Source organism: Doryrhamphus excisus, chromosome 5 (assembly GCF_030265055.1).
Source record: "Doryrhamphus excisus isolate RoL2022-K1 chromosome 5, RoL_Dexc_1.0, whole genome shotgun sequence".
In the NCBI taxonomy this organism is placed as follows: domain Eukaryota; kingdom Metazoa; phylum Chordata; class Actinopteri; order Syngnathiformes; family Syngnathidae; genus Doryrhamphus; species Doryrhamphus excisus.
The window spans coordinates 24,274,691-24,289,854 of record NC_080470.1 but is presented as its reverse complement, the minus strand read 5'-3'; the positions used below and the strand labels follow the sequence as shown (position 1 = coordinate 24,289,854).

Here is a 15,164-nt window from a genome sequence, read left to right as displayed (position 1 = left end):
TCTCCTGTATTTACTTCCTGGTCAACTTTACTGAGACCGAAGTCAAAGTGCAGCAAAGTGAAGACTGGAGTATAAAACTGCAACGGCCAAAGCAAGGACAACAGCAACAGGCTGAGCTAACATTAGCATGTTACACGTATGACCAAGGACAAACATGACAGTTAATGCCAATAATTGACACACCCATAAAAATGGATCAAACATATGCCTCTCACACTTATTAAATTCATTTCAAATTCAGTTTTACACATCCCGTCTTGCCAAAGCGTCTTCCTGCTGGAAAATGGTGAGTGTATTGGGTTGTGAGACAGCGCCCTCTGCTGGATCCAGCAGCATTCTTTTTTTCCCCTGGGGACAGCACAATCAAAACATTTTGGTACAGTAACAACAAACAAAAATACCCCAACTATAATTTAAGGTAGAGAAAATAATTAGTGACCAGTGGTGCAAAATATACAAAAGCGATAAATAAATCAATTAATAAAATCAATATTACAGAGAATAAGACTACAAAATATCAGGACAATGGTGACTGAGGTGAGTCATGTGATCGGTGACATCAACAAGCCGGCGTTTTTGGATTTTCCCACTGTGGAAGCAGTTTTCAAAATACAATATACCATGAGACTTTCTACAACTGTGTAAAAAAAACTCTTTTCATATAATTCTTAGTCCCATTTATTGATTTTCTTATGAACTGAAAAACATTTTTGTTCTGACCTTTTTATGTGTACTATATGAAGTACATGCAGCCATTCCTTCTCCCGGAAAAGTTCTGATACTTTGTTGACCTCCTGATCAGTCTGGGTCTAAAAACCTCCGTCTTGGAAGTCAAATTCATTCATTCAGCTTTCAGATGGAAAAAAAAAACAAAAAATGCTGGCTTTTCCTCTGTGGAAAGACAGCAGCAACAAGTACCTTCCAGCTCACGCACGCCCCCGCTCTTTTAGGATGCAGCGGTACTGCAAGTGCCTCCAGTATGACATTTCTATGTTCTATTTTATTCTATTTTATTGTTGGATTAGCAAGGATAATGATCCCAACTCACTCAAACGCTGGTCAAATAGTCTCATTTGTTTAGTGCTACGTTTGTGCTGTTTTGTGCAGTTCAAATTAACTTTTGGGCTGCTTTTGTTTTTGAGTTATTAACGATTGAATATATTTAATATACCATACATTATATATCATTTTTAATATTACATAACCAGCCCCCCAACATGCTCCAAATTGAACCAAAATAAGTGTCACTTTTTTATTAGTGATAATTATTAGCTAGATTAGTGCTGTTTTGTGCAGTTAAAATGAATGTTTTTGCTGCTTTAGTGTTTGAATAATTACAGTTTATTACATAGGTCAACCAAAGGTCACCCAGCCCCCCCCCCCAACATGCTCCGAATTCTACCAAAGGAGTCCAACAGTAATAGGCCAAAACTTAAATCGTTAATAACTCAAAAACAAAAGCAGCACAAACATTAATTTTGACTGCACAAAACAGCACAAACGTAGCACAAAAAAATTTGACGACTTTGGTTGAATTCGGAGCATGTTGGGGGGCTGTAATTATTCAAATGTTGGGGGGCTGATTATGTAAACTCCAAAAGAGTCTCACCAGTGCCTCACCAGTCATGAATCTCACCGTCAGTGAACTCTACAGGGGAGCCAATGCCTAACCACGAATATGTGATATGGGATCTACAAATACCTTACAGTACCTGCTTCACCAATGGTGCCTGCTTTCAGTATGGTGAGCTGAGGAGTTAAAAGGGGGACTTTTAGGGGACATATTGTGTTTAAAAATGTATTGTTCTAATGGGATCACGGTGACCCACAACGTGAGTGAAGCCTGTGAAGGTTCTCCAAATCCAGTTAGTAAGCGCCATCAGTCCCACTTTGAAGACTTATCTGCACAATCATTAGCAGTCAGCTCGTGAGGACGGGCTAACGAGCAAGCCACTAAACCAGCTCAGTGCTGCATGAACATTCACAATAAAACTCTCCACAAAAAAAAAAAAAAAAAAAAACACACGATGAGCAACATTTTGTCTCGTCACATCAGCAGAACGCGCCCTCTCATGGACGGACGGTTTCCCTGCGAAGCAGTTTGTTTACCTCCTCAGAGGACGAACACATCGAGCTTCCAGGGGAGCGGCAGATTGTTAGAGTCTAGAACTGGGCCAGGCTCAGCGGGTCACATCCCGTCAGAGTCCAGGCCAGACCGCCGCAGAGGCAGCAGCCATGAAGGACGTGACGCTCTCGGAAAAGCGGAGCCAACATCATCGCTTTCCCCCGCCCCCGCCCTGCATTGCATTGCCTCTCATTATTCAGCTTGGAGCGGCGAGCATATCACGTCCCAAACATATGGCCGTGATTCATCACCTCCTCAGGAGCAAGAACCTCCACCAGCAGCACACACTCAAGAACACGTCCCAAAAAGGACAGTTGTTGCATGTGATGAAAAGACCAGGAGGACCTCCTTACACCAGCAACACAGCACTGAAGACAAGTTCATGAAAAAGTCACTTTGTAATGATGTTCCAAGCGCATAATGTCCCCAGAGCTGGCTTCACTTTGACCAACAACAAAATGAAAAGCTGCAGCGAACACATTGGACAAGCATGTGGAGGAAAGCCAGGAAGCATTTAGTCTACAAGACGTAGCAATGAAGTTGAAGGACATGGAAGGCAGGCTGAATGAGATCGGGGAAAAACTGCAAGACGACACAAAGTCAAGGAAGTGATTAATGAAGATGGGCTGGAAGAGAAAATGAATGCCTGCAAGGATGGTATTATATCAGGGATGATGTGCAGAATAGATGATCCACATTACACAAAGGTCACCAAGATGTTACTTCAGCAGAGCAACAGGTGACCAACTTTCTACAATGAAAAGGGTTGGATGTGGATGTCTATCAGGAATAACACCACCACGCCGGTCATCTTCACATAGTTCACCCTCCAAAAAACAAGGAAGCAAGCTAAAAGGAACAAAGGTCCATATCATCAATAATCAACAATAACAACTGCACAATAATACCCCAAAATACCACATTCAATGATATTAAGCAATTCATTCAATACAGTCATTGAAAGTGACCATTAAGTTATTCATCTACAGCAGGGGTGCTCATTAAGTCGATCGCGATCTACCGGTCGATCGCGGAGGTGGTACTGGTCGATCGCTGGTCGATCGCGGCGTGACATTAAAAAAATATCATCCCAGCATCAATGCCGTCACTTGATTGATATACAGGGCAGCCATTCAGATGACAACTGAATGTTGCCCTTCGGGCGACCAATCAAATCAAACAACGTCTCTAAGTGCAACAGAACTTACGATGTCAGCCTATCATCCATCCCCGTTACTTGATTGACATACAGGACAATCAGTCAGATGACAACTGAATTTTGACATTTAGGTCACGGCTCATGCGTAAACAACGATGCAAAGTGCTAAGCTAGTCGGCGAATTGCGTCAGATTTCAAGCCCTCGCTAAAGTTTATGGTCACTAAAATGAGTGAAGGAGCTGGACCAAGTAAAAAGGCAAAAACATATCACTTCCATACGGAATGGGAGGTGGACTTTTTTTTCACAATGTCTTTTTCGAAGTGCGTTTGCCTCATATGCCATTCTACCATCGCAGTACCAAAGAAGGGAAATGTGGAGTAATGTGGAGGTAATTACAAAAAATGTTAATAGTTAATTATGTGTGTTTTGCAATATTGGCTCATTTGGTTATGTAAGGTACATCAACATACATTGTACGTACAAATAATCCTCAATACATTTGAAAATAAATAGATGTTTTGCATTTTTGTAGTGGGTAGATCATTTTGACTCGGTCATTTTAAAAGTAGCTCGCATGCTGAAAAAGTGTGAGCACCCCTGATGTACAATATATCTAGAAATTAGGCATGAATGGTGCAATTCCACATGGTAGAAAATGGGACTTTAAAAAGTATAGATGGACATGTTCTTTTTAACCCAGAAGATAAAATGTATTCAGAGATGTGCATGGTGGCCTCAGAGAGGAGACTCTGAGCATGTAGGATGATGCCGGGTCAAAGTCAAAAGAGTCCGGTGCAGAGCGTGCATGCAGTGAATGGTCCTACAGGGACTCTGCATTCATTAGCGAGACATGTGGTCAGGGAGCAGCTCGGGTTCATCAGTATTCCTCCACACTCGGCCTAGCTGCAGCCTCACAGCGGCTCATCACTGCAGGAAGCAGCGGCTTTGATGGACAGGAAGATAAAAGTTTACATTCTGACATCACAGCGGGTCTGAGCGACACGGTGGAGTCGTGGTTAGCATGTCTGCCTCACAGCCAGGTTGTTCTGGCTTTGAATCTGGGCTTGCTCCAAAAGCATGTGTGTCAGCATCTTAATCGTCCAAAGGATGAATGAATGAATGAATGAATGTGGAGTGAGGGCTCCAACTTAAAAAACAATCTTGGAGCCGACGGGTCCCAAACAACATGGCGTGTCATAAATTCACTGGCGTATCTTTTAACAATCTAGCGCCCAAGTAAACTTGAACTCTCCTCCCCGCCAGCAGTACACTTGTCCACTGCTTGTTGTCTGGTTCTGATCCATTTAGCACCGCTGCCTGGGGTGGGGTGGGGGGGGGCGGGAGCTCATGAATAAGGGGACAAACTGAGGACGACCCCAACAACAATGATGGATGAGAGCCAAGCCTGCTGCGTCCTCCTGCTCATGGAAGACTACTTTAGCGTAGATGTACTTTAGCATGCTAACTTCACTTAAAAGTTTGTTGCTGTACCACTCCGATGGCCCCCCGGTGAGTGTTTACATCCTCTCTGTGAAGCGAAGCCTCCTTCATCATCTGGCCACAAAACACAAGGCCAGGCGGCCATGATGGAGCGCTTCGCTGGTAAAAGTGCAATAAAAGACGAGGCACGCTCCACTTTACAGTGCTGCAATACACACAATACCCCCATAAATATCAAGTCTAAAGCGGTTGCAGAGTCCTTCAATTCCAGCTAATGCTCATTTCTCAGCAAAGGCCGTGTTTCAGTTTGCACACTTTCAGTTAGCATTTTGAATGCACACGCCACTCGTTTATAGCGGTTCATTGGTTGCGGACCCGGCCGTGTTAAATGATTTTCTAATGTTAATAAATGGAATATTTTCACAGAGCATAGAAAACCACATAATGACTTTCTAAATGTGGTGTTTAACATTAGTAAAGCCCTGTAGATATGAAATAAGACCCCTATAGTAACCTTTACACCCCTATTATTCAGTGTTTACAGCACAGTGCAACTCTGCAGCGCACACGGCTACATTTCTAATTAGCAAATGAATGCACAGACACCCTCAGAAATGATTCAATGTCAGTGTCAACAACATTTTAAAATAAAAACACAGCTGACTGTACAGAAAGGTAAAGAGGAACCTTACAATTTTACTTTTTCTTGAGCTTTTTCACACAGAAAAACATGACTGTCCAAAAGGGTTGTTAAGGGAAGAAGAACAGAGAAAGAAAGTTGTGTCACATTCAAAGTCGGAAGACTCTAGCATCTCTATATGCTAACTCCCATTCTATACCAGTGGTGCCCAAAGTGCGGTCTGGAGCAATTTGTGATGATAGCTGTTTTTGTTTTTATTACATACATTACATTGCACTTTTATTACAACATTCATTCATTCATTCATTTTCTACCGCTTTTTCCTCACGAGGGTCGCGGGGGTGCTGGAGCCTATCCCAGCTGTCTTCGGGCGAGAGGCGGGGTACACCCTGAACTGGTGGCCAGCCAATCACAGGGCACATATAGACAAACAACCATTCACACTCACATTCATACCTATGGACAATTTGGAGTCACCAATTAACCTAGCATGTTTTTGGAATGTGGGAGGAAACCGGAGTACCCGGAGAAAACCCACGCATGCACGGGGAGAACATGCAAACTCCACACAGAGATGGCCGAGGGTGGAACTGAACCCTGGTCTCCTAGCTGTGAGGTCTGCGCGCTAACCACTCGACCGCCGTTACAACATATTCTAAAAATAAAACTAACAAGAAAACACACAAAAGGAGCAAGAATCTGCATTAATTTTACATAAAGTCAAAATATTAAGAGAAAAAAGGTGCAATCTAATGAGAAAAAGTTGTAATTCCGACAATAGTATCAAATCATCATGAGGCAAAATAATGTGGTAGTAGCATAAAGATTTTTTAAAGTCGTAATATGAAAAACAAACACAACAATCAATAAAGACGTAAGTTGCGCAAAAAGTTATGTTACAAGAATAAAGTGAAAACATTATGGGAATGAAAGTCATAATTATGAGAAGATGAAATAAAACAAGTGCGCAGACCTCACAGCTAGGAGACCAGGGTTCAATTCCACCCTCGGCCATCTCTGTGTGGAGTTTGCATGTTCTCCCCGTGCATGCGTGGGTTTTCTCCGGGTACTCCGGTTTCCTCCCACATTCCAAAAACATGCTAGGTTAATTGGTGACTCCAAATTGTGCATAGGTATGAATGTGAGTGTGAATGGTTGTTTGTCTATATGTGCCCTGTGATTGGCCGATTGGCAGAACCCCCCGCGACCCTCGTGAGGAAAAGCGGTAGAAAATGAGAATGAGAATATATTCACAATACTAACAGAAAAAAAGTTGTATTCTAACCAGAATAAAGTCACAATTTCACAAGAATAACCTTATAATGTTACGGGGAAAAATAATATAATTTTACTACCGTACAATTGAAGTATTAAAGAATATTTTTTAAGACTCATGGCAACTGAAAATTAGTTATGTTATTAGTTTAGTATTATAGGAATAAAGTCAAAATAGTGGTTAACATGTTAGCCACAGAAGAGCTGGGTTCCAATTTCTCAATGGGTGGAGTTTGTGTGGATTTTCTCCGGATACTCTGGCTTAGTCCTCCCATATTCCAAAAATATGCATGCTCGGTTAATTGTTGACTCCAAATTGTCCATAGGTATGAATGTGGGTGTGAATGGTTGTTTGTCTATATGTGCCCTGTGATTGGCTGCCAGGGTCAGCTGGGATAGGCTCCAGCATACCCTTGCTAATGAGGATTAAGCGGCATAGAAAACGAACAAATGGGAATAAACTCATAATATTATGAAAAGAAAATTGATATTTGAAAAAAAAAACCCTAGCAAAAATGGAAAAAGAGAGCACTGGATAGGCTTTTCCAAAGCTGACATGCAATACAGAGAGTAACTTTTAGCTATAGCCACATGTGTTGCTTTACAAAATATCAAAGGGGCCCTTGCATCCTGTAATTATACACTATGTGGCTATTGGTGAAAATGTTTGGACACCCCTGTTCTACACCATTAACACTGTTTCATGGTATTTATAGCACTGCCGGTATACTTAATAAAAATTGCTGTGCAGTTTGACACTGGAACAGACGATTGCTATTATATAATGTGTTATCCTATGGTGTAATTGACACTGAATTCAAATAAAGCAGTTTTTTGAAGATGGGAGGCAAGAAGAAAAGCCTCCTCCATGACTCTCCTAGCTGATGAACTATAAAACTGTTTTTCTCCAGTCAGGCATGTTTTATCTGTGCAACCAATTAAGTTTAGCATCTCATTCATGAATAACATTGAAACATCAACTTTATTATTTTTGGTACTGCACTGTCTATAAATGTAGCTGCTGTATTTCCTGCAATAAACTATCTATTTTGTTCAGTCATGTTGACACATCTATTGATTTGGAGCAGGGCGTGCACGCCCCAGGCTCGTACACAGGTGTCATGACGTGCACGCCACGTGCACACACAAACACACACACACACACACGCACACTCACCATTTTCCTGGAGGGCCGGCTAAGGTGGTCCGGACCAGAAGATCAAAAAATGTAACCTGCTCCAAAAAATAAAAAAAAACAGCTCCACTTCCTCTCGTGCGTCAGTCCACCATAAAATGAAAATTAAGAGGAATAAAAAAAGACAAAAAGTAAATCCAGCTCGGTTCTCCTCTTCAAGTGGTGTTCGGTGGTTCCGCTCAGCTCAGTCTTCTCCGACTGTCCACCATCCTCTCTGGAAGACAAGCTCCATGCGTACACTCGCTCGCTGCCATCGGCAGACTTCGGCCTCGCTCGGTTCTTTCCGTAGAATCCGCAACGGGAGGATGCTGATTGGCTGACGAGCTTTTCACAGTTCAGTTCTAGCACGTCAATAAAAAAGGCATCACTTCTAGAAATTTTAATAGGTTTGAATTATTGGTTTATGGTTTAAGAAGGGTTAGGTAATTAAAAAAATAATTTATTATTGTACTAACAATTTAAAAAGTAAAAGGTTAATTGTGTTGTTGCAGATTGTATACATTACTTCTACATCCAACACTGATTAAAAGCAATTTTAAAAACAAACTCCTATTGTTCCATCGTGTAAATTAGATTTCGATGCTTTATATTTTCCATTTGTGTCACATTTTTACTTTAAGACGAGGAGACTCGAGGTTGATGCTAGCGCGATAAGATGAAGTTTTCAAATCGTTCAAAATTAATACTAATACTTGATTCATCATTGTGCACAAAGTGCATACTGCCACACGCAGCATAGCAAGGACAGGGAGAGGTGGCAGTCCACATGTTAAGCATTTACGCACACATTGTGCGATCAAGCCTCCCTCCCATCCTCGCCCCTCATGTCGAACAAGGCAGCAGATGGCACCCCCCCTCCAGGCTAGGATGCATGCTGCTAATATTAGCCTTATTCTCTCAAGGTGGACTTCCAGTGGCAGATGGCATGGAAGCGTCCCAGTGACTGCACAATGTTCCTCTTCCTGCATGTGGAGTGCTTTTTACACGCAACCTCTTTCCCCCCCTAAACTTGTTGCGTTTTCTCACCTTTCCTTCCAGTTGTATGATGTGTCTAATTAGCTCCACTTTTGGGTCTGCTGTCTGCGGGCGGGCCGGGACGGAACCCGGGAACGTCACAGACTACTTAGAACAGACTATAATAGACATCATGAGCTCAACATGTCCACAAAATGTGTTGCTCGCCCTTTGGTGTCACAGTGGGCGGAGCTTGTTTCAAATTCATAGATGGCACCGACCAACACGCTGTCCGGCCGCCAGCTACAGTTACAATTGCATGCCACCTTCAGGGGGCGCCGTCAGCTGAACCACTAATTAACAAACGCAGCCTCCGAGGGGGTCACGACAGCAAGAGCGTGCGCTAATTTACTTCCTCGCTGCCAGTTGATTACACCCCCGCGACGATTCCTGCCAACATGGCCGCCAGGGAGGCTACAGGGCGGCGGCGGACGTTTTCCACAAGTTCTCGTCGTGGTTTTTGCTTCAGTAACTGGAAAGGGAAGGGAAAAAAACCTTGGGATAATTTCCAAACCAAAAAAGTCAATTTTATAGCAAAGTTAAGATGGCCAACGCACAAATGATCCCATCATTGAATTATCTGAACGCAAACGTCTGACGGCCATTTTCTATTTTTTATGCTGGACGGTGTGCCTAATAAAACATTTTGTAATAAAAACACTAGCATAGTAGTCACGGGACAACTGCGCATGACTTGTGAGCGCTAGGTACTTCTGAAGACTTCGAATTAAAAAGCTAAAAGGCGACAGTTAAACCTTATATGTACTTACAGTAGTTCAATCTATATTGGTATAGATGTACTGTATAATTTTACATTATGCAAATAAGTCACGTGAACTTTTTATTTACCTACTTCACTTCCGCTTTGCGACATTTCCGCTAACTTGACGAGCGAAAGTCCATCACAGTTCAACTTTATATACACGTCTGTGCAAACCTTTTACGCCATGCCTTCGCTCAGGTTCTGCGCCAACCTAAGCTGGCTCTTCACCGAGCTGCCTGACGTCAGCCAGCGGATGTACGCTGCCGCCGCGGCCGGATTCCAGGCGGTAGAGGCGGCCTGGCTGTACGACTCGGATCCGCAGGAGCTCCGGAGAGTCCGGGAGGCGACGGGACTGGAGGTGGTTCTGATCAACACTCCGCCCGGTGAGCCACAGTATCCTCTCTGATGGACCACTCCTCCCCTTCGTCATCATCACCATAATCATCAGGTGTGTGTTGCAGGTGACCTCAGTGGGGGAGATCTGGGTCTGGGGGCGGTTCCAGGAAGAGAGGCAGAGTTTAAACAAGGATTGGCTCAGGCCCTCAAGTTGGCAAAAGCATTGGACTGCAAAAGGTCTCACACACACACACACACACATCAAATAAATGATATCAGTGATCAGTTCCAACCATCAAGGCCTATAGTAGTGTTGTGGTTCTAAAATATGTTGTCATAATCCTACATCATCAGGATCCACCTGATGGCCGGCAAAATTCCCACAGGGGTGCACAGAGACGATATCGCCAAGGAGATGGAGACCATCTTTGTCCAGAACCTCACCTACGCTGCTGAGCTCCTCTCCAAGGTGGCACTGTAGGACACGTCGACATAGCAGATGATGGCTTAACTCCAAGCTGCAAACCTTCCATGTTTGTTTCTGTCAGGATGGAATCGTAGGCTTGATCGAGCCCATCAACACACGGCAGACTGAGCCCAAGTATTTCCTGGACTCGCCCCATCAAGGTAAGATCACCTTCAGCACGTGTGAGCAAGAGATGTTCCTATTGGAGGTATTTACCGCGTTGACCTCATCCAATGTGCCGCAGCCGCTGCTATCCTGCAGAAGGTCGGAAAGGCAAATATCCAACTGCAAATGGTGAGCTCTCTCTGTATTTATTTGTCAAAGCGATGCAGAGACGATGTTAACAAACAAACTCTTAGGATGTTTTTCATTGGCAAATCATGGATGGCAACCTGACACATAACATGCGGAAGTATTTACCACTGATTGGTAAGTAAGAGTTCATTCTCCCATTTATGACTGGATTTTCTGCCCATTAATCGTAAGACAATTGGAATGCAAGCTGGGATAACCAATATTTCAAATAAATTCTAAAATACAGTAAACCACCACTTATTTACAGTATGGCATTTGTTCCTCCGAATATTTGAACATTTCTTTTTGTTTGACAATTTTCTTTGAAGGCGTTTTTTTTTTTTTTTTTTGCATAAAACATATTGTCAGTATATCACTATATTGATGGTGAAGGTGGACTACAGCTGTGCAGATCATTCTCGGTGTGTCTCAGGTCACATTCAAGTGGCTCAGGTTCCGGGCAGGAACGAGCCAGACAGCCCTGGAGAGCTTAACTACGACTACATCTTTACCACGCTGGAGGAGCTGGGCTACCAGGGTTACGTGGGCTGCGAGTACAAGCCACGAGGTAGGCAGGATTGATCCACCCGCTTTGGACTCCAATGTGACATTAACTGTTAACTGTCTTCTCCCAGGAAGCACACAGGAGGGTTTGGGTTGGCTGAAGGATTACTGGACCAAACGGAAGTGACGTCACAGCATTTTTAACAATAATGAATGAAATCAAAATGTCACGGTTAAACTTTTTGGAAAGAACCAAAAAGTTTATTTTGTGTGATTTATTGGCCTGTATATACACGCTATGTAGGACAATGTACAATGTTCATTTCCGCACCTGTCACATGATCTCCAGTGTTTGACATCCTAATGTGAGCGTCACACAAATGTGACCATTGTCCTTAAGTTTGTTTGCCTCCCTGCGCTTCATCAATCACGTGGCAAAGTTGGGGAGTTAAAAGTCCATTTGAAAAAACTTTAAAAAAAGGCACTTGAGGTCACATGACGCATGCAACAGGTTTGACAAGCCTGGGAATCAAATCTGAGACCAAACACCGATGTGGTATTTCACAAGGCACCAGTAAAGTGTTCCATTTCATCACAGAGTCTGTCAGTCCGAAGTGTGGAGTCCAAAGCTGCAAAGCTTTTTACACCTCATCAGTCACGCCGCAGCTGGATGAAGCTTTTCTCAAAAAGTCCATCCTGACTTTGGGACCAAAAGAATTCATAATTCAGGGGTCGGGAACCTATGGCTCTACATCTGGCTCTTGCACATTTGTTAACACTATAACATTTTTTAAATGTTCTTTTTTTTCTCCTGCTGACATAAAGTAAAACATTGTAGAATTCAAAGTGTTAAAAATAACATTAACATTAAATATGAAACATTATAATGTATTTAATTAATTAATTTTGGCTAGAGCCAATGCAATCTCCTTCTGATATTTTTCCAGGTCAGATGCCAAAACACAATTATAATTGGATAATGCGGTAACCTACCAGGTCATTGAGAGGTCAGGAAGTAAAATTCTCAGCTTGTTAATTCTATCAAGCAAACACTTGAAGAAGATATAGCTATTAAAAAATAAATGCAGATACTTATTAGATTCTAAAATTGTTGGTCATGTCTAAAAATGCACACATTTAGTTGTATTCAGAGTTTCAAAAAATATTCTACGGCTCTCACGGAAATACATTTTAGAATATGTGGATTTCATGGCACCCTTAGCCAAAAAAGGTTTCCGACCCCTGCCCTAATTCATCAGCGGCACCTCTCAGGAGTGTGCACAATGTGTGTGTTCCATACATGTAAAAATGCCTTTTAGCAGTTTAGCATAATGTTAGCTAGCCAAAAGACAGTCACAAGATGATTTAAATGTCCCCCAAGTTTGTAATTTTGCACGCATGATGAAAAAGCTAAGATAGCAGTCAAGGCTTCTTGAAGACTCCTACTTGCGTGCTCAGACTGTCACAAGAGTCCGGTCCACAGGTTATAGCAGGCTGTGTTGATGACCGACTCCAGGTGGTGGTACATGGACACCAGCTGGGGAGGGGGGCTGCTGCCATCCTGCGGCTGAGGGGGCAGAGGCTCTCGTAACACGACCTTCAAGCTCTGAAAGCGAAAGATGGTGTTTGATGTTTCAAATACACTGAAAGTACATTAAACCATCCGCTGAAAGGACAGTTGACGTAAGTCGGGACAACTAACCGTTTTTCCAGCTTGGGAGTCCAGAAAGACCAAAACAAAGCAGTCAGTGAACTTGTGGTTTAGAACGGCCTGGAATAAAGTCATACCGGCTCAGTGTGTTTGACTTGGGTGTTTAAAGTTGAGTGGAGAATGGAGAAAACCCCTCACCAGATACTGGATGCCGCTGTCGTCGAAATGCCGACAGCTCTGTGGGAATCGGCTGAGCAGAACTTTGATGAGACTTTGGTACCAGGCTGGACTCATGTTCAGGAAGCAGTCCTGCAGCAACAGTGGAAGTGTGTTTCAGGACTGCTACAGACTCTTTCATCAGGTCTGAATGACAAGATTAGGTCTCACCAGCTGGGGGTCAATCTCCCCCACCGAACGGCTCTGGACGGCCTCCAGTAGCTCCTCCAGTTCGCTGAAAGTCAACTTGGTCAGCTTGAGTTTGTCCATCGCCAGGTGCTCACCGTGGAGGAGCCTCCTCCACTGGTTGTCCCTGCGGCAGTGACCCATGGCCTCCTCCACGCTGGCCTGGATCTGCCGGCGGGCGGCCGCCACCTCGTTGTTGAGCAAGGGAAACAGAGGGGAGGGGTACAGCAGCCCCTGAGGCTTGGCCACGGCCACCAGTGGATAAAACTCATTGCCGTCGCTGGGTGTGGAGGTGGCTGCAGCCTCAGACGAGGTATCCTCCCAGAGGTCCTGCTCGCCTCCAAGAGAGCTGCAGGCCTCCGCCCGATCCGGAGGAAGGCGGCTGCCTGGCTCACTGGCATCACGGTGGATCTGAGGAAGCTTCTTGAATCGTCTCATGTCAGCGGTGAGTCGAGGAAAGAGCTCCCTCCGGCTGGTCATGATCACGTAGAAGTGCAGCCTGCATAGACGTACATTATAGAAGGATCTTCATCAAACTTAACCACCAACCAGTCTTACCTCAGCAAGTGCCTCTCCCCATCCGACTGATCCTCAAAGGGCGCAGCATTGTGGCACACCACCAGGGACACGTCAAAGTCGTCATGGTGATGGAGACCCTCCAAGTCCTTGTACGAGCCGGAGCTGAAGTGGGAAGGAATTCAAAGTCAGATGAGGCCTCTCCATTGAGGTCTTTTGCTCCTGAGGATGTTCTACCTGTTCCACAGCGCCACCAGTGCGTACTCGTGCAGGTCAGGAGTTGCCTTCTTTGCATCGGTGGGGACAGCGGCCTTGGACATGCGTAGGGGCTTCATGCCGTAGGTGCTGGTGTGGTCGGTGATGTAGTTGTACAGCTGGTGGGCAGTTATCATCCCGGTGGAGATGGAGAAGCTTCCTGATGGGCAACACAAGGACAATCACCCTGATGCAGAATGCATCTGAACATCTATGGAATGTTTTCTTATCTAGGAGGAAAGACTACAAGGATACAGTTTCCACCCAGACCTTGGAAGACATGGTTGCGTCCAAACTTGGGGATGTCGGGATGCTGCAAGATGAAGTCATTGAGGAAGTCTGTGAGCTGGTAGCCCTGGCGCAGAGTCATGTGGGAGCCAACCAGGTACTGGTGCACCATCCGCAGGTGGAAGTCGTAGCTGAAGGAGTGCACGTGCATCAGGTCACGCACCTTGTCACACTCCTCAGTGAAGAGCATGGAGAGCTGAAAGACAGCATCAGCACTCGTTAGAGTCGCCTGAGGACAGCGTGCGTGTGCTCTAACCTGGAGCTGCTCAATGTCATGTACGCACAGCATTCTGGGAAATGATTAGAAGGGAAGCTTGGGGTCATCGTCAAATCAATGGAGCGGCTTTGCATATGGTTAGCATTTCTGCCTCACGGTCTGGTGGTTCTGCTCTTCCCATCTTTATCTGGGTTTTGTAGTCCAGAAACACATTGGTCTGAATGTGTCCTGTGACTGACCAATGACCAGACACGAGTGTAACCCACGTCTCACCCAATGTCAGCTGGGATAGGCTCCAGCTCACCCATCATCTGGTAGAAAATGGAGGGAGGGAAGGAAGGGGGACCATTGATAGCCTTCACATTAATGCTGAATCCTATTCAGAGACCAGTAGTGTGTCCTTTGTGGACTTTGCAGTGATCCAATCCAAAAGAATCCAAATGTTTGAGAGCTGCTGGAAGACGAGTGGTGAAAAGATAAGAGCCAGAAATATTCTTCTGACATGGAGGAACAAAAATCTGAATTCTTCCTTTCCTCCCTGCGGTGTTCCAGCGGTCTGGCAGACAAATTAAGTGTGACCTCTGAGCTGGTTATCCACGGCAGCGGGAGGCCGCCGGGATGCT

The 15,164-nt window shown here is 44.4% G+C and overlaps 3 protein-coding genes across 13 annotated transcripts in view; 1 reads left to right on the top strand and 2 right to left on the bottom strand.

Moving 5' to 3' along the window:
• Positions 1-10,257, bottom strand: part of ptprfa (protein tyrosine phosphatase receptor type Fa) — a 77,972-nt gene extending 67,715 nt beyond the window's left edge. For 3 of the 8 annotated variants that reach the window (XM_058074111.1, XM_058074106.1, XM_058074108.1), the window contains exon 1: positions 7,818-10,253. The gene's annotated coding sequence lies outside the window, so the exon portion shown is untranslated. Of the gene's footprint in view, positions 1-7,817 lie in introns of all 8 variants that reach the window. The other 5 variants (XM_058074104.1, XM_058074105.1, XM_058074107.1 and 2 more) reach the window with 5 other exon arrangements.
• hyi (hydroxypyruvate isomerase) lies at positions 9,089-11,804 on the top strand. The gene is made up of 8 exons (XM_058074112.1): positions 9,089-9,995; positions 10,074-10,185; positions 10,303-10,417; positions 10,497-10,575; positions 10,659-10,708; positions 10,774-10,843; positions 11,142-11,276; positions 11,344-11,804. The coding sequence occupies exons 1-8, from the start codon at positions 9,797-9,799 to the stop codon at positions 11,397-11,399; spliced, it is 816 nt and encodes a 271-aa protein (XP_057930095.1). The 5' UTR covers positions 9,089-9,796; the 3' UTR covers positions 11,400-11,804.
• The window catches only part of szt2 (SZT2 subunit of KICSTOR complex), a 38,366-nt gene continuing 33,911 nt past the window's right edge, over positions 10,710-15,164 (bottom strand). For 3 of the 4 annotated variants that reach the window (XM_058074099.1, XM_058074103.1, XM_058074102.1), the window contains 7 exons: positions 14,307-14,520; positions 14,019-14,196; positions 13,824-13,946; positions 13,251-13,764; positions 13,062-13,172; positions 12,915-12,983; positions 10,710-12,818 (listed from right to left, as the gene is read on the bottom strand). In XM_058074099.1, coding sequence (XP_057930082.1) covers positions 12,675-12,818; positions 12,915-12,983; positions 13,062-13,172; positions 13,251-13,764; positions 13,824-13,946; positions 14,019-14,196; positions 14,307-14,520 — 1,353 coding nt within the window. In that variant the 3' untranslated portion in view covers positions 10,710-12,674. Of the gene's footprint in view, positions 12,819-12,914; positions 12,984-13,061; positions 13,173-13,250; positions 13,765-13,823; positions 13,947-14,018; positions 14,197-14,306; positions 14,521-14,546; positions 14,993-15,164 lie in introns of those variants that run through there. The other variant, XM_058074100.1, reaches the window with a different exon arrangement.

Bases quoted from the DNA above. Each gene is read 5' to 3' on its own strand.
- hyi (XM_058074112.1), top strand. From the start codon at position 9,797: ATGCCTTCGCTCAGGTTCTGCGCCAACCTAAGCTGGCTCTTCACCGAG. The intron at 9,996-10,073 runs GTGAGCCACAGT...TGTGTGTTGCAG, and splicing joins TCTGATCAACACTCCGCCCG to GTGACCTCAGTGGGGGAGAT. The intron at 10,576-10,658 runs GTAAGATCACCT...AATGTGCCGCAG, and splicing joins CCTGGACTCGCCCCATCAAG to CCGCTGCTATCCTGCAGAAG.